The 25230-nt window shown below is 28.8% G+C and overlaps 2 protein-coding genes across 2 annotated transcripts; both read left to right on the forward strand.

Moving 5' to 3' along the window:
* Nucleotides 1-299: 299 nt before the first annotated feature.
* LOC111035057 (tigger transposable element-derived protein 4-like) lies at nucleotides 300-1802 on the forward strand. The gene has a single exon (XM_022316557.1). It carries the CDS (start codon nucleotides 300-302, stop codon nucleotides 1791-1793), a length of 1494 nt encoding a protein of 497 aa, XP_022172249.1. The 3' UTR covers nucleotides 1794-1802.
* Nucleotides 1803-9631: 7829 nt separating this feature from the next.
* On the forward strand, nucleotides 9632-24680 carry LOC111035085 (protein scarlet-like). The gene is made up of 16 exons (XM_022316596.1): nucleotides 9632-9961; nucleotides 10036-10156; nucleotides 11416-11464; nucleotides 11541-11590; nucleotides 11722-11858; nucleotides 11914-12042; nucleotides 12115-12208; nucleotides 15718-15913; nucleotides 16384-16540; nucleotides 16663-16691; nucleotides 18112-18217; nucleotides 22287-22514; nucleotides 22696-22831; nucleotides 23099-23204; nucleotides 23676-23776; nucleotides 23874-24680. The coding sequence occupies exons 1-16, from the start codon at nucleotides 9770-9772 to the stop codon at nucleotides 24053-24055; spliced, it is 2013 nt and encodes a 670-aa protein (XP_022172288.1). The 5' UTR covers nucleotides 9632-9769; the 3' UTR covers nucleotides 24056-24680.
* Nucleotides 24681-25230: the final 550 nt, after the last annotated feature.

The raw sequence follows: 25230 nt of genomic DNA on the forward strand, positions 1-25230 counted from the left end.
CCTCGATAACTCGAAATTCTTGATATCTCGAATAAATAAAATTCCCCTTCAAATAACAATAACACTTAATGTTTAAATAATCTTGTTAACTCGAAAATTAATTTGACAAGTTTTTGATATCTCGAATTTTCTTATCCAAATTTAGTACTAAAAATAGTTTATCAAGGCGATTATTTTTCGTAAAACCCGAACGTAATTTAACTCTTGATAACTTTGATACAATCAGTTTTAGTTCTGCCGTCTGTTCGTTCGGTTAATCGTTTATCGTGTGAGTGTGACAGTGTTAATCAGTGGTTATTATGGCTCAAAAAAGAAAATTAACAACATTATCACTTGCAGAAAAAGTGAACTTGCTTAAAATTATTGAAAAAGGCGAAAAAAAAAAACAAGACATAGCCAAAGATTTTGGAATTCCGGCGAGTACATTATCTACAATAATAAAAAATAAAGATGTAATTTTAAAAAACTTTAACGAAAACTCGGCAACTAGAAAAAAAATGAAACTAGGAGAATACTCTGACATAGAATCATGTTTATTAAAATGGTTTCAACAATGTCTTGACAGAAAAATTCCAATTAATGGACCTATTCTACGAGAAAAAGCTGAAGAGTTTGGACATAAGTTAGGGCATGAAAATTTTAAAGCTAGCAGTGGATGGTTAACAAATTGGAAAATCAGAAATAGCATTGTATTTAAACAAGTTTGTGGTGAAAGTGGCGCTGTAGATGTACAAAAATGTTCCGTATGGATAAATAATTTACCGAAACTCATCGAAAATTATTCACCAGACGATATTTTTAATGTAGATGAAACAGGATTATTTTTCAAATGTTTACCTGACAAAACATTCATATTTAAAGGCCAATCTTGTTCAGGTGGAAAACATAGTAAAGAAAGAGTAACACTTCTGTTAGGGGCAAATATGTCGGGCACAGAAAAATTAAGACCACTTCTGATTGGTAAGTCGAAAAAACCACGATGTTTTAAACAAATAAAATCATTACCATTAGATTATTATGCAAACAAAAAATCCTGGATGACGTCTGAAATTTTTAATTTGTGGTTAATGAAATTAGATAAAAAAATGGTCTCCGAAAAAAGAAAAATCTTACTTTTTATTGATAATTGTACTGCACACAATTTAACCTCGACTTTTAATGCTATTAAAGTGCAGTTTTTACCTCCTAATACTACGTCTGTATTACAACCATTAGACCAAGGTATTATAAATAATTTTAAAATATTTTACAGAAAAGAAATGGTAAAAAAAATTGTATCGGCTATAAATGATACCAATCAAATTGTAATAAACATATTGGATGCTATACGGCTATGCGATAAAGCATGGCGACACGTAAAAAAAGAAACGATCGTAAACTGTTTTACAAAATCAGGTTTTAGAACTTCGACTGAAAATATTCTAGATGAACCTTCTGATGATAATAACGATGAATGGGATCAATTAAATCTTAATGAAACTTTTACGTCATACGTCAATGTCGATGAAAATTTGGAGATTTGTGGAGAATGGACTGAGAACGATATTATCTCCGATATATTAGACGAAGATAACGAAGAAGAAATTGAAGACCAACAAATACAATCCACCATTACAAATAAAGAAGCGAAACTTGCATTAGAAACATTACGTAAATATATTGAAGGCAATGAAGGTATGGAAGATTTATTTAAACCACTAGGTACTTTAGAAAATAGAATTGAGAACAATGTTTTAAATAAACAAAAACAATTAACTTTACACCAATTTTTTAAAAATGATAATAATATGTAAGTAGGAATGTAAGAAAACATTTTTTTAATTTTTTTAATGTATAATACTTAATTTAAAAATAAACATACTTTTTAAAAGTTTTTGATAACTCGAAATTTTTAGTAAGTCGAATTTTTTTTTTCCCCCTTGAACTTCGAGTTACCGAGAGTCGACTGTATAAGAAATTAAGAACATGGCAATTTACTGTTTAAAGTTTATATGAGCAGAACACCCCCTCATAAAAACTAGAAATGCATATAACTCAATAAGTTAAAGCCCAAATTTGGCAGAAGTATATGTCACTTTTACGTCAATGTGGGGTATTTTTTTCAAATTTGATATTTGTGGGTCTTTGTTATATCAATATATTTATTTTACTTTTTTTACTTTTTTTTCAACTTCAAATTTAAATGCTCGCTATTGTCTATTACTTTTACAATTCATTTCAATTTTTTTTTTTGGTCAATTTTTGGTGATTTAAGGGCAATTTTTAATTGTTTTTGGGAAATTTTTGTGTGTTATTTTATCATTAACATCCTAGCTTTACAGTTAACACCTATTAGTTATTTCTTTTACTTTCTATCACACTTTCGTTTTTAATATATTAATCACAATTCATGTCAACTTTCAAAAATCTACAGATTTTTCGTCTTGATAACACTAAAGAGGATATCAGACTTTTTTCACTATTTGTTTCTTTTTCTATCTCTCGGACCCACGAATAATTAATGTGATAATAATATGATCATAATTAAGGCAATTTAAAAGTTTAAGCCATATTTTCATGTTATCAAATTAATATTAAAACAACTATATTTGTGACCTTCAAAATTATTTATATGCCTCCATGCAGTCACCAGTTAAAGCGTGAACATCCTGAGGTACGATAGGTATTTTTAATTTGCACTCATTTTACTAGCATTTTTAAATATTATTTTAAACTTTTAATTATTTAATTATAATAATATATTATTATTTATATACATATTTTTTAAATATTAAACGTAACAACATATTACATAGAGTTGGTTCTAACGCACGGGTCAAAGAGATAAACAAGCAGTGGTCTGATATAGTAATACGTCATTATTATTTTAAGCACATGCAGAAAATGTTAACTGACTACAATATACAACTTGTTCAACTTGATGACACTATTGAGAGGATGTCAGATTTTTAGAGCACAGTTTATGTCTCTCTGTGTCCCACGCACAACAAAGCAAATTTATGTTTAGCAGAACCAACCATTATTGAAGTAACAATATAATATGGTTGGTTCTGTTAAACATACATTAATTGTTTTGTTGTGTGTGGGACAAAGAGAGCAAACAGTGCTCTGACATCCCCTACCGATCTTTTTATTCTATCCCATAAGTCAAGGTTTTCAGCCTATCACTAGGTAGTTTTTCAGCTGATTGGTCTTTGTAATTTGCAATTCAAGAACCTTTCCTACGTATTCGGCATTATTAACCTAACTATTCTACCTCCACACTTCCTATTATCCCTCCTCCCTATCTCACTCCATCCATATATCCCTTCCCTCCCTCCCCTAATCCCCCTTCACCTCCCTCTACCCCCTCAGTAACTTCTCTCACTACCTCTTATCCCCGTCTCATACACTTTCTATTCTCACACTATCTATAGTACCTACAGGTCATTGTACCTGATAATCGGTGAAAATATTTAAATATAACTAAAAAAAATTTCATACATGACCAATTTTCTAATTTTTATCACGGTTTTTTGATGTTCGGAATAGCGTTATACCAGTAATTACAATACAATTAAATTGAAAAGTTGCGGGCAATACAAACTCTGATCATTTAACAATATTAAATAAATCTACTGAAAAATAAAAAGTACATACCACATGTTTTCTGCTATACAACTAAGTCTTTGAACACTCACGTCAACACATTTCACACTGCATAATATGACATTGTATTCAAAATTTAAAATTTTTCACTGACGAATACCATCTCTGAAAAAAACGCAGCCTATATAGTAAAATGCTCAACAATATACGTATGAGCAATTTGTTATTAGAAATTACAGATATTATATAGCTAAAAGAATCTCTTAAAGTTTTAGATTTTATCTTAGCTATACGTAGTTATTATGTGTTAATTTGTGTCTTAACTATTTTATTCAAGAACGTATAAGTTTTATACCTTATTACGAAAGTCATATTTCTTCACTAGGCACGGCAAGTTAGTTATATCTACTAGAACTCTGCTACTGGTTCATTTTTATTTTAATAATAGTATAATACACAGGGATTAGTTACCATTACTGATTAGCAAGTGTGTTTATTTTATTTCAATATTTTATAAAAATATCGTTCAAATCAATTATTTTTATTATTAATTAATTTATAACATATTAATTCCTGAAATATTGTGTTTAAGAAAATAAATAATCATTGCAATAAAAATTGGAGTTAGATAATATGTTATGTGAGTACCTATGTGTAAAAAATAATTTAGTATCGTAATAACTGCAAGCCTGGGCTATTTAATGAAAATTTTTAACTGAGTTAAATTAAGTCGATATGAAACATTTCAAAAAGTTTTAAGTAAATAGTTCTCCCAATTTTATTTTTAATTCAGTTAAGTTAAAATTGATTTGGAAACTAACAACTAACTTATTTTTTTTTATCTACATAAATAGCTAGTTTTCTGGTTTTAAAATAATAAAAAGTAAATTTTGATGTAAAACATATATGTAGCATCATCAATAATAATAATTTTTAATATATTTATTATTTATTTTTTTATAAACAAACTATGCGGCTAGGACTTGATTAAAAGTAACTCATTATTTATTAAATGTTTAGCAATAAAAATCAGTTAAGTTAAAAATGTTAAGATATTGAAAATTATATTTAAAAAAAAGCTGGTATGCGGAGGTCGCTCTGCTGTACAATAGGTTACAAGTGGGTCACTGTAATGAATGGTGTTAAGTTTGAATTCAACGATAAAAAATCGTTGTATACGAAAAACGATTCTGAGCGAAGACGGTCTGTCAGTCTATAATATTACTCAATAATTTAGTATATTTGATGATATTATTGTGATTAAAGTAATTTATTTTACTAGTAAGCATTAGTACTACGCAGTAGATTAAATTCATTAAAAAAAAAAGTACATTTGGAAAGTCATGGTGGGTATAAAATATAATAATATACTTTAAAAGTTTCAAGTACCTACGAATAATATTTTTAATTTACAACGAAATAACATAAATCATTATTGTTGGCAATTTAATCATTAATTTAGTTCACATTTGAACACAAAAAAATCTGTGATAATATTTTTTTGATTTTTTTATAACAGAATAACCTACTTGCTTGGAACTTTGTTTTGAATTTTCAACCCTAACCTTCAAAAGTTGAATATTTCAAAAATATTAAATTATAAAATTATTTGTACATTTTTAAATGATATGAATTTTGTTAAAATTAAAATTTTAAATGCTCATTACAAAAATCGTGCCTATGTATTTTAAATATTTTTTAACTAATATTGTAAATATCTATCAGGAGAATTTTATTGAATTTTCAAGCTCTTTTGCCCAACAAATACAATTTTATGAACAATTAATATTTTATTAACATTTAATTATCTCCTGAAAAAAAACTAAATAAACTAAAAAAATTCAAAAGTGAAATTGTTTGTAAAAAGTAAAATTATATTAAGTATACGAATTGAAAATATAAACAAATGATGTGAACTTCAAATATCTGCAATTATTGGTTTTTTCATTATAAAAAAATAAGTAAAAATCACTATATGATAAATGGAGTGAATATCCAATGTTGTCAAAATTTAAACTTCAAATGCTTATAAAAATTTAATTCGACTTTCCGGTAGAATTTTTTTTTGGTAAAGGCAGACAAACTTATAAGGAATCTTGTATTAAGTTTTAGAAACTTAGATATGAAACGAAACATTTTTATGAATTTCGAACTCAAAATATTTTTCACATTTTCGTGACTTTTACTTATTTTGTCAAAATTCAAAATTCAAACCCTTAAAAAAATTTGTTGTCAAAATTACTAGTATAAAAGTATATTTTTCATAATCACTCGTACGGGGTGATTACTTTTTAGGATAGTGAGTTTACCACTCAGTGAACATTTTTGTTTTTTGGATACAACTATAATATAATGTAATATTAATATATTATAATACAACAATGAAATATTATGTTTAACACTAAATTAATAATGTCCTGTAACTGCTAACTTTGGATTTAAAAAAAATTATAAGTTATAAATTAAAATTGTGTCTTATGAGTAATCACTTATAACGGGTATTTCTAAAATAAACCGTATAATGAATGTCTATTTCAAGTACTTAAAAATAGGTTATAATTATAAAATTACCCTACGATCAGGGAGCAGAAAAACGACGACGACGAGCGGCGTTTGTATATTATTTGATCTCTCGTATTTTATGTATTTGCTCTCAGAAATAAAATATGTGTGTAGGTACATAGGGGTAGCATATTTTTCATGAAATTAAATTTTTATTTAAAAAATAAATTTAAGCACTAAAAAAGTATGAAACCACTTTTAAAAGTTAATTACTTAAACCCTTTCGGGCTTCGGCGGAATTCCTGATATTGTGTGTGCACTGCGTAATAAATCAGATATACGACTGAACATAAGTCTGAAAATATTGAGATTTATTATGAAAAAAAAACTGTACGGATCGCATCATGTTTCTTGTTCATGTCTGCAGATTTGCTAACTAAAATTTTAGATCGATTGCGTCTTTGCAACTACTTCGACAATCGCCACGGATTGCATTATAATTTATACTACGGTCAATATGATAAAACCATAGATATATAGTATATTACAAAATTGTATATCAAGGAGGTCCGTTTTTGAGATTTGATCATTAAGATAATTACATGAGGCATAACAATAACCAAAATAGTTTATAATTTTAAAATTTAAATTACAACAATATATAAAGTACCTATTATTTTAATTTTTAATTTAATAATTAATTAAAGCGGTGTTTAAATATTCCAAGCACAAGCATATTTTTTTATGAGTTATTAAATAAAAATCTTATTGTAAATAAATGTGATTACTACTTTTTAGATTTAACATAAAAGTATTCAGCGCCTAATGCATCACATTTACCGTATACCGACTATACCAACTATAGTTTGTAAAATTCCAAGTTAAATCTTTTCTCTGAATTCTGTCGAGCACGAAATTAATAATTAATATTTTGTACATTAATTTTGAGTGCATTGGTTAGGTATATTTTAAGCTATTCGAGAATATTTAAAATTTAAAATGTACTTATTTAAATTCCGATAGACATTCAATAATCAGCAGAGCGACTTTCCTAGCTTTATAAAATAATTTGATGTTTATTGTTTGATGCACGACGGCGTCACTTTAATTCGCGGTTCGACCTGCACACGCAGACGGCATAGTAATATTCATATATTACTCAACATTTATATAAACTAAAAATAAAAATTGTTGAATTTTGCGGGACATAAGAACTAGTATGTACAACACTATTTATATCTATTTAATTGTATAAATATGTTATTATTCTGCGACCAGGATATGCCGTCGTCGTTTGTGCTGTGAGCGTATTTTTTTGTGTTGCGCGTTCGGGAACAAAAAATATGCCACTACTTCACCCGGGTAGCAAATTGTCTGTGACAATAAATTTTAATTTTGAGACTAAAAAGTAAAATATGTAAGCCCCAAAAAAATAGGTAATCAAACTTACGTATACATCGACTATTCGGGTATTATATATAGCTGCAAGGCTATATCTTGAGTGCAGACGCCATATCGAGGAACTTCTTTCTTCATCTAAACCCGAACTGAAAAAATCGAGATTTTTATAAAAATTACTTGAGTAGAATGAAATATGTGAGCAAATGTTTATTGTTGCCTTACACATTTCTCTTTTGTTCAATGAAATTATTAGAATTGTGAATCGTCTCCGACGAGTGACGACGATCGGCTTTTGCCATAGATGATAGATATTATAATATAATATGTTGTTATCAGTTTTCGAGTTTTTGAATTCTTTGGATGACACGATACATTTTTTATTTCAGATACCGAAACATAATATTATTCGGAGTGTTTAAATCTATACAATTCAGAACACGGAACTCTGCGTACAGGCCATTTAGATACACTACTGTCGCGAGTCAATTTTTTTGTCCGGCATCTCACAATACTGTTTTTAGTCTTAACGGTTAAACTATAACTTAATATAAAACTCTAGAAGTGTCGAGACATGAAAAAAAAATCAAAATTAGGCTTTGAAATTTACAGAAGTAATAAAAAAATGGATACTTTAATCGTGAATATAGGTAATATTCTCTCTGGGCCGGCATTAATATGTTATCAAACAATCAAACAATATTATTCTATAATAGTGTGCACTGTGCAGTATTTGCAATAATATTGTGTGATTATATTATACTACTACACTATAGTGTAATAAATACGTCGAAAACTATACCAATTTATATACGATATACGAAATTATGTATAATTTATAGTTATTTATATAAAATATTACAATAATTTAATAATGCTCATCACTCACTCAAGAAATATTTAAATACCAATGAAAATTGACGCTTCTAACAAACTACGGGGAAAAAGTGTAACCGTTCATTAAGCTTAACAATAGCTAATAAGTAAATTTTAAATCGGAAATTTACTCTGATAGATATTAAGACTAATACGCGTCAACGCTATTACATGAGAATTGTTGAAGTTAGGTAATTTGCTATGTTACCCACTTGGTTGTTTAACAGCTGACAGAGACATCATCTCAAGCAAATTACTTAAAATCTATTATAAATCCAACATTTCAATTCATATGATATATAAGGTAATAAGTAATAAATAATAGGTATAGCTTAAAATCGCCAGTAGATTCTACCCTTTCCATAATTAAGTTTAAAAATATTTCCACAGTTAAATTCTTACTTCATAGGTAAGTAGGTACCAATATTAAATATTAATTTTCATATTATGCCTATTGAATTTGCAAATTTTACAATTGTGGTTAGGAACATTACTTTTAACACTATATATATATATCAACTGCCACTTGTTAGTTGTTTATATATCAACTACCGAGCAAAATTGTAGGTATTACTTATGAGTTATGAATCATTACCTACATATTTTTACAATAAATAATAAGTCAATGATGTTACTGCTATGTCTCAAAAAATTATATCTAACAACCAAGTTTGAGCTTGCTTTTTCCAAATTAGAAGAGGTGAATCCGTAAAGGCACCTTCTCACGTGTTGCATCGTGTCTTTCTATAGGTAGAAATCCCTGTACCTGTAGGACAGAGATTCCCAAACTGTCGGCCCGACTGTGTTTTTACCTAACACAAAACAGTAAGACTTCGGCTGGCCCGGTAATACTGATATTTCTTTGGTCCCGATTCAGTTAGTACATAATATAATGAGTGTGAAGACAATAAGGGTTTACCAATACCAAGGTATACCTAATATAATAGATATAAAGAAATGTATTATGTTCAAATTTCAAGGAACGGTTTATAACCTTATATCGGATTGACCCTGCACAATTATTATATAGTTATTAAATATTTTACTAATTTATGGGTGAGACCAAACAAATTTTTAAATTCAAAATTATGAAACGGGAACCTAAGTAGATATGGATAGGTAGGTAGGTACCTATATCAATCAAAATAATGTTTTTTTTTTTGTGGGTAAAAAATTACATATTTTGCAATCCATGAGGAATCCTATTGGTTTATATTTCCAGGGCTGAAAAAAATCGCCAACCAACCCTGATAGTTACCTACTTTCCCACTTTTTAAAATTTGTATTTTGTTTTGCAACATAATATACATGTATTAATATATATTATTATATAATTCAAAAAATGCAATTGATACTTTTTATTGTGTTTGGCTTCACACGGTGAACACCTACATGGCTCAGGTATATGAACTGTAGTTTCAATGATAAACACACACAGTTCAGTTGCAATTCGCTCTATAAAGCCATTCTCAGAGGTGAAAGAACATTTTTATTGAGAAAAATAATGGATTTGGCGTCTACTTATACCGTATTTTTCAACACAGACGCACCCAACGATCACGACCCATCTTCTCTGCATTTATGCACAAACAATGGGGTAATGTTTTTGAAATATTATGTGTTATTTTGAGTGACGAGCTCCCATTAAGCTTACATACGTTTGTATTTTAGGGCGAAAACAGTGAAAACTGCTTACCAATTTATTGGGAAAATTTAAGCGTACACGCAATGATTAAAAAAGACCGGTGGTTACGTTCGAGCATCACGACTAGAAAACTTCTATTAAATAAAGGTAAGAAATAAGAATAAATTCATGAGCCTACTTTTAAGTTTAAATAATATTATTATTATCTATACCCATATAAGCATAAACAGCGGAGAAGCCCCCTAAAAAATGTCGATAACCCCCCCCCCCCCATCGAAATTAGGCTACCTAGGTATAAAGATGATAAATAAAAAATATAATTTAAATATAATTCATATTACAAGTATATTGGTACATCAAAGCCAAACAAAAAAATGTAATATTTTTTGTAATTCATCATACAATTAATAGATTAAGTAAATTCTAACAATTTGATGTACCTATCTTTAAATGTTAGTTGCCATATTTTAATTTTACTATCCGGTAAATTATAATATATTTATTAATTACAGAATAGTATATTTAATAATAAGCTTTCAAAAATTCTTGGTGTGGTACAACCATTTAAAAAAATCCAATTCTTAAATTTCAGAAACTAAATGTTATTTTATGTTATCGTATTACGTAAAGATACCACACGTATTGAATTTCATTTATTACCTAGTTAATATGTAGGTAGCCTGGTAGGAGGTTTATCTACTTTTTTTTTATTATCAATGCCAATAATATTACCGTTAAAAGTGTTATACTCTCTTACGGGAAATATTAATTTTTTATTATGTATGAATAGTGTGAATGATATAGGTTGAGGAAATTGCAGTATATTTACCTATGCCACATAGGTATTTTATAAAAAGTACCTAATTTAAGTTTTTAAATCGCAGATTATTAAAACAATTACGATAGGTATCTTAAAATATGATTTAAAAAAAATGTAAGTGGTAGTTCATAATATAATAATATTTTAATGGTTATAACTGAAGTGGTTATTTTAACCAAATTCTTTCCGTATTGTACTTGCACATTACAATACATTAAGTATTATGTTTATTACTGTGAAATTATTGTATGCATATTTGCGCCTATAATATTATGTTTAGTTTCCAATAGTAATTATACATTAATTCATAAGACAAATATATATAGATAGGTATTAGGTATATAAAAAAGTAGGTACACATAACACATCTAGTCCTTCTCAGTTCTGGCCATCCAATATTACAGACTACAGATCAAATTACAATATATAAATAAATAAATATATATATATATATAATAGGTACCTGGTACCTAATATTCCATAGATATCATTATTATGATTAATTATTATAAATTAAAACGTTTTGTGATAGACACTTTTTCGTGTTTTAATGTTTATTATTGACACATTCTATTTATTTTTCAAGTCGAAGGATATATACCTCCGTGTTCACTTGTCGCCATCATGGGACCAAGGTTTGTATATAAAACCAAAATTCGTTTTATACTTCAATGTTATGATTAAATTTAACAAGAATTAATAAAATTTCAGCGGCGCTGGAAAAAGTACTTTGATGGCTGCTCTGGCTAATAAACTTCCAGGTAACAACTTTTTTTCTTAAGATGTGACAACTGACAATATACATGATTATATAATATTCATTAAATATAGTAATGCGTATACAGTTAAATTATATATTTTTTTATTATGATTTATTTAAATACTCTTAAAGCCGGAATTGAACTTGAAGGAAGTGCAAAAATAGGAAGTCTTTCTGTTAGAAATTTTGAAAGCCACAATTTTGGATTTATGTATCAACATGATTTATTCTGTGGAGTTTTAACTGTAAAAGAACACCTTTATTTCATGGTAAGTCAATGAGTGATTTTTATTCAATTTTCGTTATAAAAACGTATTGTTGCAGGCTAAATTGAAACTGGACAGGAGAACAACTGACAAAAATCTGAAAGCTCGAGTATTAGCGGTTATAGAAGAGTTAGGTCTTGGTCAATGTGCCAATACTAGGATTGGGGCTGGAGGAGAAAATGGAAAGGTATTCAAATGGAAAGTTTATAACGGGATGATATAAACATGTTTATTATATTATATTGATTTTAAATTGTAGATAACGTTATCGGGTGGCGAGAGAAAAATTGTGTCTTTTGCAACTGAACTTCTTACCGACCCATCATTTCTATTCTGTGACGAACCAACAACAGGTACATAAATATATTACTAACAAATGAAGGTACCTAATCGTTATTCATTTTTTTCATCATCGCAATAAAATTATTGGCTACAATCACAGTAGGTAGTCATTATACAAATAAATAAATCAAACGATTTCATTACTGTATATTGTACATGTATTAATAAGACATAATAAGCACTACCTACTTACGCCACAATCACCAAAAAAATAAACATTTTTTACTGGCCATTGCCCCTTAGACATGCACATAGGAGCAAATATAGTGTGTCATAGACAACTATTGTTGAAAATTAGATTCCTAAATCTGAGTCGATAACAGTTTTTGTATCCATTATGTTATTATAGTACCCATAGAGGTGGATCATTTGGGTCAATCTCCTTCCTGGTCCTCGATTGTATCTTATTAACTAATACAAATTATACATAAAATACAATAGTAAAACACTATTGATTTACTAAAAATTGGATCAATACACCAAACTGTGGCCTAAAAAATGGATCATTTAAAAATTAAAATGTCTTTTTAACATGCCCAACTCATAGTAGCTGATTAACCTCCTGAGACCATTGTCAACAATGAGTCAATGAAGAATGAGCTTTTATCATTTTTCATCAACTTAAATCTTGAATATTTTAGAAAGACCATTGCGAAGGTGAAATGTAACTTGCGGGTTCCTGAAATCGTGAAATCGATTTCCTACTATGCTCCGTCGTTGCTACTTGCTTGCAAAACGACCATACGAAATCAAAATAAACATCTGCAACTGTGCAACTGTGCAAGGTACGGTGCGAAATTCGGAAACCAGTAAAACGAGTTTGTGAAGAAGTAACAAGCATTTTGGCGACGACTCAGTATAGTTTGAAATCGATGTTCAGAAACTATACCGAAACCCATCCTGAATTTTTATCAGAGATGATAAATTGAGAAAAAATTAACTTTTTTTCATACGGTATATACGGTAAATTTAACTACCCATAACTGCAATTTATTTTTAAAAATAAAATCAATCAAATTAAAATGTATTTCAAAAATTATTTTAATACAAAAAATATATGGTATGGAATAATATTATATTTAAAAAAAAATTGAATTAAATTTAAAAAACCTCAATAATGGTTATTTTATTGTCGATTTCCTGTAGAGCATCTAAATATTTGTATAGTGACGGTCGATATGGACGAGAATTGAGAATAATAAAAATACACGTTAAATTCGGAATGGAAGGATTCACATACATTAAACAAAATATATGCAAATAAAATACAAAATTATTTTGTTATAGTATCTGACAATGATGCTCACAGAAAAAAGGTCTATAATTATAAATAGTAAATAATCACAAAATTGGACTATCTTAAAATTAGATGCTATATAATATCAGTCATATTATGCTCATATCAAATCAAATACAGATGAGTAAAATTTATAGTAGCAGTGTAATGTACGTTATCGCTAAATTTCAAGATATGCATTTCTAAAAGCCTTATGTTTCAAAAATATTAAATACCTATCAGTTTTATTGCAGCTTGTATAATGTTTATTATTATCAATATATATTTTTTTTTGTTACAATAAATACATCGAGTTAAAGAAAAAAAACTTGTGGCAGTTATCATACAACCATTTTTATTGTATATTAAAGCGATTAAACTAATAGCTAGACGTCTAAACAACAACCGATTATGTAAATGCATCGACGCATCGTTTGAAACTGTCGCCTGTCGGCACTCGGCGTATTTACCTTTAATCTGGTTATATAGACTCCGTAGTTTTCACTGCATTCCCTAACTGAATAATTGGGCACAATATTAAATACTAATGTAGCAAGCATACTTAAATCACTTCCTTTCTACATTTGGTTATTTCAAAAAACATTTTAGAAAAAAAATTATATTTTATATTATACTAGCTGTCCCGTTAAGGCGTTGCCCGTGTATTATATACCGTATATTATTCTGCGTGGAATGTTGAAACCCAACTGTCACAATAAATACTTGACGAATTATTTGATCTTTGGGATCAAATTTTTTTTAATAAAACTTTATAGTTCTCTTTGCTAGAGAATTTAATATTTTAAATAAAATCACTTTCATCGATTACAATTAATTGTATTATAATAATTATTAAAATTGATTTTACATAGGTACTAATTACTAATTACGTCAAACAATTAAAATGTTCGAAATCGGAATTAACCATAATTCGAGAGAGAAATGAGAATATCTAATAATATCCATCTAATCCACTCCTAGCAAAGAACTAGCTAGCACAGTAGCACCAGTCGATATGTAATACACTGATACTTGTCATAGAATACTTACAATAGAGCATGAAATAGAGATCAACTGCCCCAAATATTCCGAAGCCCGCAAAATCTTCAACAACCCTCTCTCTTTCACTAGATTTAATACTATTTACAAATTTACAATAGTTATACATTGTAAGTATTTGTGTCTTAAGTATACTAAAAATGTACCTAATATTTAACTTGAACTTAAAAAATATGACAACAATATTGTATACACTTCACAATTTCAAAAATTAGACCCCTCACACCTATCTAATTTTATAACTGTGTAATTATTAATTTATTTATTATTCCTATCTTTTACGAATTGTTTACTAGGTAGTATAGGTGCATAATATATTATAGTATTATTTTTTGTTTCAATGATTTAAATTATTTATTTTTAACCTGGTTATTTACTTAGTTATTTTTAACGATTAATTAAATAACAGATTAATTAATCTAACCTAACCTTACGATTTGCAAATGTCATTAATATACTTAAAAATACATGCTTGCATGAATATTATAGAACGTGTTCTAAATCAGTGAGAACGTAATAAAGAGACGGACTACGGGGTCTGTCTTCAGGTACTAGTGCCTCAGAACAGTTAGGGCAAAATCCGACTGTCGATACTATTAAAAAAATTCCATGAGCTACACATCGAGTGATTCATCAGACACATGCCACTGTAGCAAATTAAGAAAATTATTGAGTATTGAACAATGCAATGGATGTGGAGAAAAATGTCAGGTGCACCACTACGATGAGACCGAGTTTTCCTCGGACTAAACAGATAACTAACAAATTTGGTTGTTGATTATTGAAAAATACTATCCAGTTAGTCAGTATAGATTTAAATATCTGATGATTTTTATTTTTTTTATTATATCCGTCTATATACATATAAGAAAAAAATATTGTGGTTATTGTTTATTATTTTAAAGAAAAGCGATAAACTATGTTTATTGAAAAAAGTCATAATTGCCCACATCTGATTTTCAAAAAGTATGAACAAAGAATATTTGACTTGTGGTAGTTGTGACACTAAATAGTAATTATTATTATTTAGTTCATTAATTAGACATATTTTTAAATAGTAAATTCCCATGATACTTTTAATTTTAAAGATTTATTTATAAGAACAACACTGAACACATTTTAATATTTATTTGATTTATATTTCATCTTTCATTGACATGTGATTATGTGAATATTTTATTTTAGGGTTGGATTCATACAGTGCTCAAAAAGTCATTAAAGTTATGCAACGATTAGTGTCTGATGAAAAGAAAACTGTTGTCTGTATAATTCATCAGCCTAGTACTGAGCTTTTAAATGTATTCAACCAGTTGATTTTAGTGGCTGATGGAAGAATTGCCTATTCAGGACCACCCAATAAGGCTATTTCGTTTTTTGAGAGGTAAAATTATTTGTGAATCCTTAGAATAATTATCACCAAATATGAGGTGTTTGTCACATCCAAATTTTTTTAGGTAGATGACGGTGTTTTTTTATAGCACTAATATTTAAACCATTGTTTGAAATAAAACATTTTTTTTTTCATTAGATTATCATTTTGCATGAAAAATTATAATTATTTTGGCATTATTTAATAAAAAAAAAATATTTACATACCTTATTATGTATAAAGTGGTGACTAAACCTCAATTTCCTTTACTCAGCGTAAAAATAAGTAGTTTAGTAGGATTATTAGTATATAATTTCATTAATTGTAATTTGTAATTAAATTTCATAAAAAAAATTATTTTTTACTTCAATATTTATTAAAACACTTCTGCTGCATCAATAAATAATAACGAAATCACTATAAAAACTATAATTAAATTTTTGAGAATACTGATTATTAATTGATTATTATTTATACTATAGTGTTGGTTATCGCTGTCCTGATAATTATAACTCAGCAGATTTTATTATGAAAATATTATCAGATAGTAACAAATCTGTAAATAAAGTTTGTGATGAATTTGCAGCAAGTAAACACGCAGAAATAGTAAAAAATGCTATTTCAAATGAAATATATTTTGTAAGTATTATTGTTGTATAGTAAAATGTATATAAAATATTGAGTATAAACTATAAAGGATGTACATTGTTTTAGAATTTTTGCTTACAGTATGATAAGATGTACACGATTTTTAATTTCAGGATACACCAAGTTTATCAGTACGGAATCAGTGAGTCTTATATTTATCATTATTAAATAATTTATCATTTTATGTAATAGTAAAACAAAGTAAAATATATTAATATTAGAGACTCTACTTTTGAGTAGGTACAAGCAATTTCGAATACAAATCATATTAGCTATAGTCTTTACACTGAAGGTATCAAATTAAATAACATTATAAAATAATTATATAACAAAACATATTATTTCAATGTAATTTAATAATTTGATTTTGGTCTGAATCTGAAAGGTTTTGAAAATTTTGCTATTTCTATACCTTTTTATATACCTTGATGTTTAGTCAAGTTTCATTTATATCTTTATTCTTAGTTCTGACCTCTATTATACTTAATATTTTCAACGTTATTTCAACGTTATTTCAACACTTTAATAAAATCTTTAATATTTTGTAGAACTATGATAAATCATACTATGATATTATACTTAATGTCGATGTGACATATACCTAAATAATACGACGATTCTTTGGAACCTAACAATACCAGCTATAGTTAGTTTACACGTTATAAAATTCGTAATTACATGGTAAATCGATGGAATTAGACGTCGTATAATGGCCAGTGATATACGCCGTGGTACACTCGCGCAAATCGTAATAAAATTTGTAGTTTAACTTTGTATACAAAAATAGGAAAAAACAAAAGATATACTCGAGCGTATTGTTTGAGATGAAAAATACGTGTGCCATTTTTTTCTTACTGTAGGAAGTATTCAAAAATATGTTTAGGTACATCTATATACAGCACGGTGGCTTATGCGTGGAGAAGAAACATATCTAAATATAATAATACGTATACCTAATACATAGTATATTATAATATGTATCTACCTAGGCCATATATTTACCATTTTCTAGCGTACGAAACCCGCGATTACCATACGGTTAAGGGCCTGAATAAACGTAGGCATATATTGCAGCCTGCGCTTTACGTGCACCGTACTATATACGTGCACTATACACTCCAGCTGATAGTTTTGCGGCGGCGACAATAACACAATAACAACAATACTGTTACCTCTATATATACGGCTATTATATAGTTGCCTATATACAGAGACACGTTTCTGCCATGATAATATTATTTTCGTGTCGCGGATAGGTATAATGTGTTGTAATCATTGTTTTAATGGACAGTTTACGCTTATATAGTAAAGTTATATGCGTAATGCGTATACCACCTATACCTATATATCTATAATAAGAATACATAAAAAACAATGTCACCTACTGTTTACTATTACTGTAGTATTGTTCATATAACTATATTTGTACATATAATTGTAAAATACCTAACTATAACTAATGGCCACAGATGCCGGGTCTATGTTTTTAAAATCAATAAAAAAAAAATATATATATATATAGACATCTAATACGTTTCCGAATATATTGTAATTGTCTACAGCTTATCACCGTTTTGGCCTGTGAAACTGTACCACCTGACGGGAAGATATATTCTGGAGAAAGTTCGCAACCCCACCATCGACATCCACAGGTTCTTGCAAAAAGTCGTGAGTATCCGATACGCGTTATTTTAATACACATTATGTACGGTAGTAATATTTAAATACATAGGTGCCTATTTCTACGAATATATTTTGCAAATTTATTATAAATCATATTCAAATGACACTTTGCAATGGTATACATATACTAGTTATACTATACGTAGCTACACGGACCCTTTCAATGGAATGCATGGCGAACAATACATTTTATTAAGCTCGGGCGATTAGAATTTCATATAAGATTACATTATACAAATCAACTAAAATAATAATATATATTAGGTAGTTGTAATTCAACAGTTTTCACTTTTCTCAAAATATATTAATTTAATAATATAATTATTACTATTATGCGGGATCACATATTTATTTATGTGTTATTCAATATTCAGTACATATCATCTATAAAAATGTTTTTTTGCGTTTGTTTAAAATTGCAATAATATCAGCGATAATATGATATTAAGCGACAATAATTTTTAATTTTTATATAAAGTCTATAATTTTAGATTTAGAGGAACAAAAAGAAGTATCTAACTATATGTATAGGTAGGTAGATTAATATAAAATACATATAGTAAAGTCGTAAACACTATACAGCACATCATAGACGATAGAGTTATTAAATTATGAAATAATTGGTATCAAGACTGAACATTTGATTAAAAGTCATTCATTCTATTAATTGGGCCGTACATTAAAAATATTTTATTGCTCCTTAGTCCGCCCTATCCTTCCATTCTGAATTACTGATCCGTTCTTTGGGACCTTCATTCGTCTATAGATACCATAGCACTGACAGCTGTCATATAACTATTAGCAAGTCGACCCAAAATCACCTTTAACTACACGAAAACATTTTCTTAAATCACACGAAAATTGATCTAGAAAGTGTGTTAATATAGTATAATAATAATATTCAGTATACCTGTAATTTGTCTCGTTAAACACGGCATATGATTATTATATATATAAATGATCGGTTAGAGGCGAGATGCACTCGAACTTCGAAGCAGGTACACTACATAATTGCGCTTATAAGAACGTTTACGCGACCGCATAAGACATACATATCTACCTAAAATACATATACAATATACATATTTCACATATTATATGGTACGTGTGTCTGTGCGTGAATGATAGGTATAATAATAATTATTGTTTACGGCAGCACACACTCACTAGACATACTGGGTGATCCATTTCATTTGACGGAAGACTATAATCGTTTTTGAAAAAATGTATTTATTTTGTGTAATTTTAGGTCATTATAAAACAACATTTTTCTTTAACTATATTTTTTCTATTTTTTATCGTAGTCCTTGATGATGACAACATGCATTTTTAGTTTATTATTCCAAAGCACTCTATTTTTAGAGTATTTTGATTTATAAAAATCGAATTTGGACGAATAACCTATGAGTTATAAGTATTTAAGTATTCAAAGTTATTATGACTGTATACTAGAATGGTACTCCGCGAAATATTTGTCAACTCTTCTGCTCATCACCTACATTTAAAATTCTTAAGTCTTAACTGATACAAAAACTACTTGACCGAAATTCGATTTTTATAGATCGAAATACTTCAAATAATATTCTGGTACGAAATTAAAAATGTATGTTGTCCCTCAGAAGAGTAAAAACTTGAATAAAACAAACGTTTCATGATTTGCGCAACAATGTTGTTTCGTAGAGACTTGAAATGATATCGTAAAAGAAATATTTCAAAAATATTAGTTTACGTGTTCTGAAATAATGAGCGCCTCGCGTTAAACGCATCACCCCGTTACTGGGGAATGAGATAAAAAAAAAGAAAATTCTAACCACCGCCCCCGCCGCCTCGGGCCACACGCGTAAATTTACACGGCGCACGCTATCTCCGGCGCTGTACCCACAGTGGCGCCCGGGACGCGTACCGCACCGGTGACCTCGACGCCCCGCCACTCGTGGTGTGCTGCGGCGGCCAGTCGTCCCCGTGAAATAAGACCACATATTATTATTTTTTTTTTACGAACACGAATCGTTACACCATATTTCATACCTCATTATATCGTAATATATCATGGTTATTATTATTATTATGTTGTATATAAATCGAACGCGTCTGTGCTATGATGATAATAATAATATAATATTATAGTCTCCCACGTGTGCCCCGCACGCGCGCATTCTTCTAGGCGCTCGCGTTACAGTTTACGTGTCGGAGACGTAGTCGTTTGTTTATCATTTCTGTGTTTTTTTTTCTTTCATTTCTTTCGAAAGACGCGGCTGCGTGACGGCGCGGATTCCGTCAGACGATAATATAATGCCGCCTCGTAACAGTACACACACACACACACACACACACACTCACACTCGTGTATATAATATTATAAATAGGTATTTTATATATTATATATATATATAACACAGTACCAGCTATTACCTATATATTATAAGTACGTATAAAGCGTGGGAAACACACGTCGTACGATTTTCCTCGATTTCACTAAATCTTTCTCTCTACATATTATATATATTGGTTTCGTTATCACGCCGACGTTTAAAAAAAACGCAATCGTTTTCGCATTATGTACATAATTGTGTGTGTATATATATACATATCTGATTATTTATTATATATATATATAGTAACAATATCGTTATTCGTTTCGATACGAGGAATATAATTACAACCCTGCTGTATACTTGTCTAATCTACCTATACTCACGCATGCAGTGTAATTAAATTATACTACAGCGCCTTGACATTTGATTGTTAAAGCAATAATTGGTTTAAACGGGTTGATTTAAGAGTTAATAATTCCTCGACAGTTCGACTTCAATTAATTGCATTTAGGATTCATTTGCCAATAACTCTTTACTAGTATATTAACGTACGTACCTACATATCCTGCTTAAATAAGGTCTTAATTTTATTTCCTCGTCATTGAAAAACCTAATGATAAAAAAGGTATTTTTCATATTTAATCTTAATTTTTAAAAAATTGCGTGACAAATGAAACCAATATATTATAGTTTATAACAGGTATAATAAATCAATACTTATTAATTATTATTATATATACACACGGATGGCTATTAACGAGTTAAAAAGTCAAAGTTAGTTACTTTTAAGTTTTAATGAAGTTACAAGACATGAGACTTTAATAAAAAAAAGTAACTTCCAATTTAACAAGTTAAAATGTGTTCCATAATATGCAGTGGCTTATCAATTAATTAATTTTATACTCATATTAAATTAATTTTTTTCTAATTTATAATATGACCCCCCTAATTAATTTAAAATTTGTTTTGCACAAATTACCTTTTTTATAAATAAAAATCATAATAACTGTAATTAATGTTACATATTATTATTATATCCATAGTAGGCACTACAGTTTAGACTGGCGAAATGTTGATTGAACAACCTTTATATATCAATATAGGAATCAAAATAATGTGTTATACAACTCTATATTTCCACAAAAAATTAAAGTCCCACCTAAACACATTAATTTAAAATATCTTTCAACAATAATATCACGATTAAAGATAGTAATATAATCGTGAATAACACTATTTACCAAATAACTTAGTTCAACGTTTAAAGAGACGTTGATGCCACACCGTGATCTCTTACCTCTTACGTGAAATTACTTGAAAGTAATTAATATTACTTCTGTTATTAGTACCTAGGATTTAGGAATTATCATTGTGGTGTATCCCTTTTTGGTAATTACTCTTATATGAATATTATTTTTAATGTATATTTTTTTTCGTATCGATACTTTTATCAAATTTACTTATTGTGCTGTGGCAAGGATTGTAAATACATTCAGTTTGAAAAAAAATAAACCAGTTATTGCCTAATAAATTCCTTTTTTTCCCATTTAACTTGTACAAATGTTAATTTGAAAGGAAAGAAATGTAACTTTTAACTTTAAACTCAACTTACATTTTTCTACATACATGTTTACCTAGGTATCTCGACAATTTAAAAAATTCGCAGAGCGGCTAAATGTGCTTCTATAAAAATTTATTGGTGTACGATCGTTTTGACTTAACTATTTCGTGCCTTACAGGGAATCGCTATAATGGTCGGCTTGTGTTACTTAGGCACAGTGCAACAGACCCAAGTCGGCATACAATCGGTGCAGGGCGTATTTTTCATGCTCATCACTGAGAACTTCTTCACGCCCATGTATTCGGTGATGAATCAACTGCCCACACAACTGCCCCTGTTCAGGAGAGAGTACACTTCAGGCCTTTACGACGCCCCGACCTTCTACATCGCCAACATATTGTCCTTCGTAAGTATCTTGTCCAGCAACCGTTTTAATATGCTGGTCGAGTAGATAAAGTACGGAGACGACAATATCACGCTTTATTTATACATACTAATTATCATACTGTGTAATATTATTATTAATACGGTTTTTACATTTTTCTTTCCGATATTTTTTTGTCCTGTCCGATGGCCCCCACGTGCAGATCCCCACGTTGATCATCGAGCCCACGGTGTACACGACAATCGTTTACTGCATGGCCGGTATGCAAACCGATCTGTATGGATATTTTCTCACGGTAATCATCACGATTCTGGTAATGGCCGTGTCCACTTCTTGTGGTCTGTATTCACGTATAGTATATAATATAATATATATTGATAATATTACTCTCTATATATGCTTATCTGAAAATATATATGTCATAATGTATTAATGTCATAAATATATAATGATATAATTACTCTCTCTCTCTCATACACACACACACACACACACACACACACACAAGAGCACGCGTATATTTATAGGCAAATTCTTATAACGTCAGTGCCTACCTAAGATCTAATTACCATAAATGTTTGTATGTTTTATATATATATTTATAGGTTACATGTTCAACAATATTTTTGGATCCTTATCTTTGGCGTTAACATTTGTCCAGCCGTTCGACAATGTGATCATGATCCTATCTGGAATATTTGTGAACCTCAGGTCTATAATCTATACAACTAGATTTTAAAGATAATTTAGTTAAATATTTTTAAATACCTTCTTATATCTAAGTTTTGAATAGCTTCATTCTACGAAATAGCAGTATTAGCATGTAAGGAATGTAGACTTATCAAATAATTGAAATTTTTATAACTCGTAGTAAATGTCTGCGTAAATTTAAAACATTCATGGCATAATTTTTAAAAATGTTCATCAATCTAGTATAACAATACAAAATTCATACAGTAAGGCTTGAAAAATAAATAGCAACAATCATTTTTTTTTCTAATAATTATCATTTTATAAAAAAGTATTGCTAGTTTTTATATACTCGTAGTTAACTAAAGACATCATTCAGCATTGAACGATAGTTTCTTTTCTCATTAATTACAATTTTACAAAACAAATTTTATTGGAATGTTTAATATTTTGATACTAAGATCTTATTAAAAATAATTATTTTATTTTTAGGAGTGTACCTTGGTTTTTGCAATGGGTAGTTAAGATATCTTGGTTTGAACTTGGGTTCGAAGCGCTTACTATTCTTCATTGGCAAAACGTGACATATATTGGTAAATAATAATGCGTTTAAAATATGATTACATTTTACTTTGATAATTGTTATTCGCGTGTAAAATATTTAAATATGTTATGCATAATGACTTTTAGCGTGTAGCGAAGATCCGGATGTACCTTGCCTGATGGACGGTAGTGAAGTTTTGGATAAATATGAATTTAATGTAGCCAATCTGATGCCACACATTTATTCCATGATTTGGCTGTACATTGGTTTCCACGCCATATCATTTGTGTGTTTCGTAACAAGGGCTCGTCTGAACAAACTGTCCTAGAACGAGAATTTTATATAGGGACTGGTATTTTTATATTTTTTTAAATTTTATTATTTTTATATATTTTTGATATCTGCGAATAAAGCACATTTTTTTAGAAAAAAAAAAAAAATGTTTTATTAATTTAAACTCATTCGTATAATAATATATTTTGCTATGTATACTGTATAAATTGGTACCAACTATGCGTCGCTTATCCAATAGGTACAAAATATTGTTTTTTAAAACGGAGTAGTTGAACCCTTTATTTTATATCATTCAAAAGCCAAATAGGTATAAATATATATACATGCAATATGCGTAACAAGGGAGGGGGTCATCGCTTGCGAAGGGTCAGTTTCGCCTCTTGTTCGCGTTTGTATTTTGACTGTTGCGACATTTTTATAGGTGGGAACCGTAGTCCGATCGTTTTCTCACATACCGTCACACTGCGGAGTGAGTCCCTCACCCTTTTTAGCCACGATATTACGTAGGTACGTGTGTTTTGCGTATACACGGGTGCAGCTGCTCCGTCGATATTACTGTTATAACAATCGCGTCTTAGTCCATACCCATTAATTTTTTTATTTTTTATTATTTTTTTTTTTGCCAAGAGGAGGGAGGTTGAATCAAATATATAATATTATGTGCTTAAATCGCGGTGGACGTGTATTTTTATTTCCGTAGTTTGGGGGAATTTATTACAATATAATATATTATTAACCTTATTATTTTTGTATTGAACTTATTATAATAATACAGGAAAATTAGTATAAAATGAAATTCGATCAACTAGAGAACGTTTCTTACAGATTTTTGAAATTAATTATATAGCCACGATAAATAGTATTGAACGTACATTTTTGTGATATCCTTACTAGAAAAAAAAACTTTAAATCTGTTCAAATTTAACTATTTAAGTTTCATTAGACATAATAGTGTGAAGGTGGACAATATTAACGCCTTCTTTAACTGTATTATGGAATATATTATACATTTGCACTTATTACTAATATTTTCATTTTATTTTTAAATACCTACAACTTTCAAGATCTAATGATCACGTGTCTTATTATAAATCGCAAATACTGTATGTATAGGTCGCAACTATATGTCATAACTGTTTCATCATTATTATACGGATGTTTATGTACTAAGTTCTTACTATAATATATAAATAAATTATTTTTATATTT

The sequence above is a fragment of the Myzus persicae genome, unplaced genomic scaffold (assembly GCF_001856785.1).
Source record: "Myzus persicae strain clone G006 unplaced genomic scaffold, MPER_G0061.0, whole genome shotgun sequence".
Classification (NCBI taxonomy): domain Eukaryota; kingdom Metazoa; phylum Arthropoda; class Insecta; order Hemiptera; family Aphididae; genus Myzus; species Myzus persicae.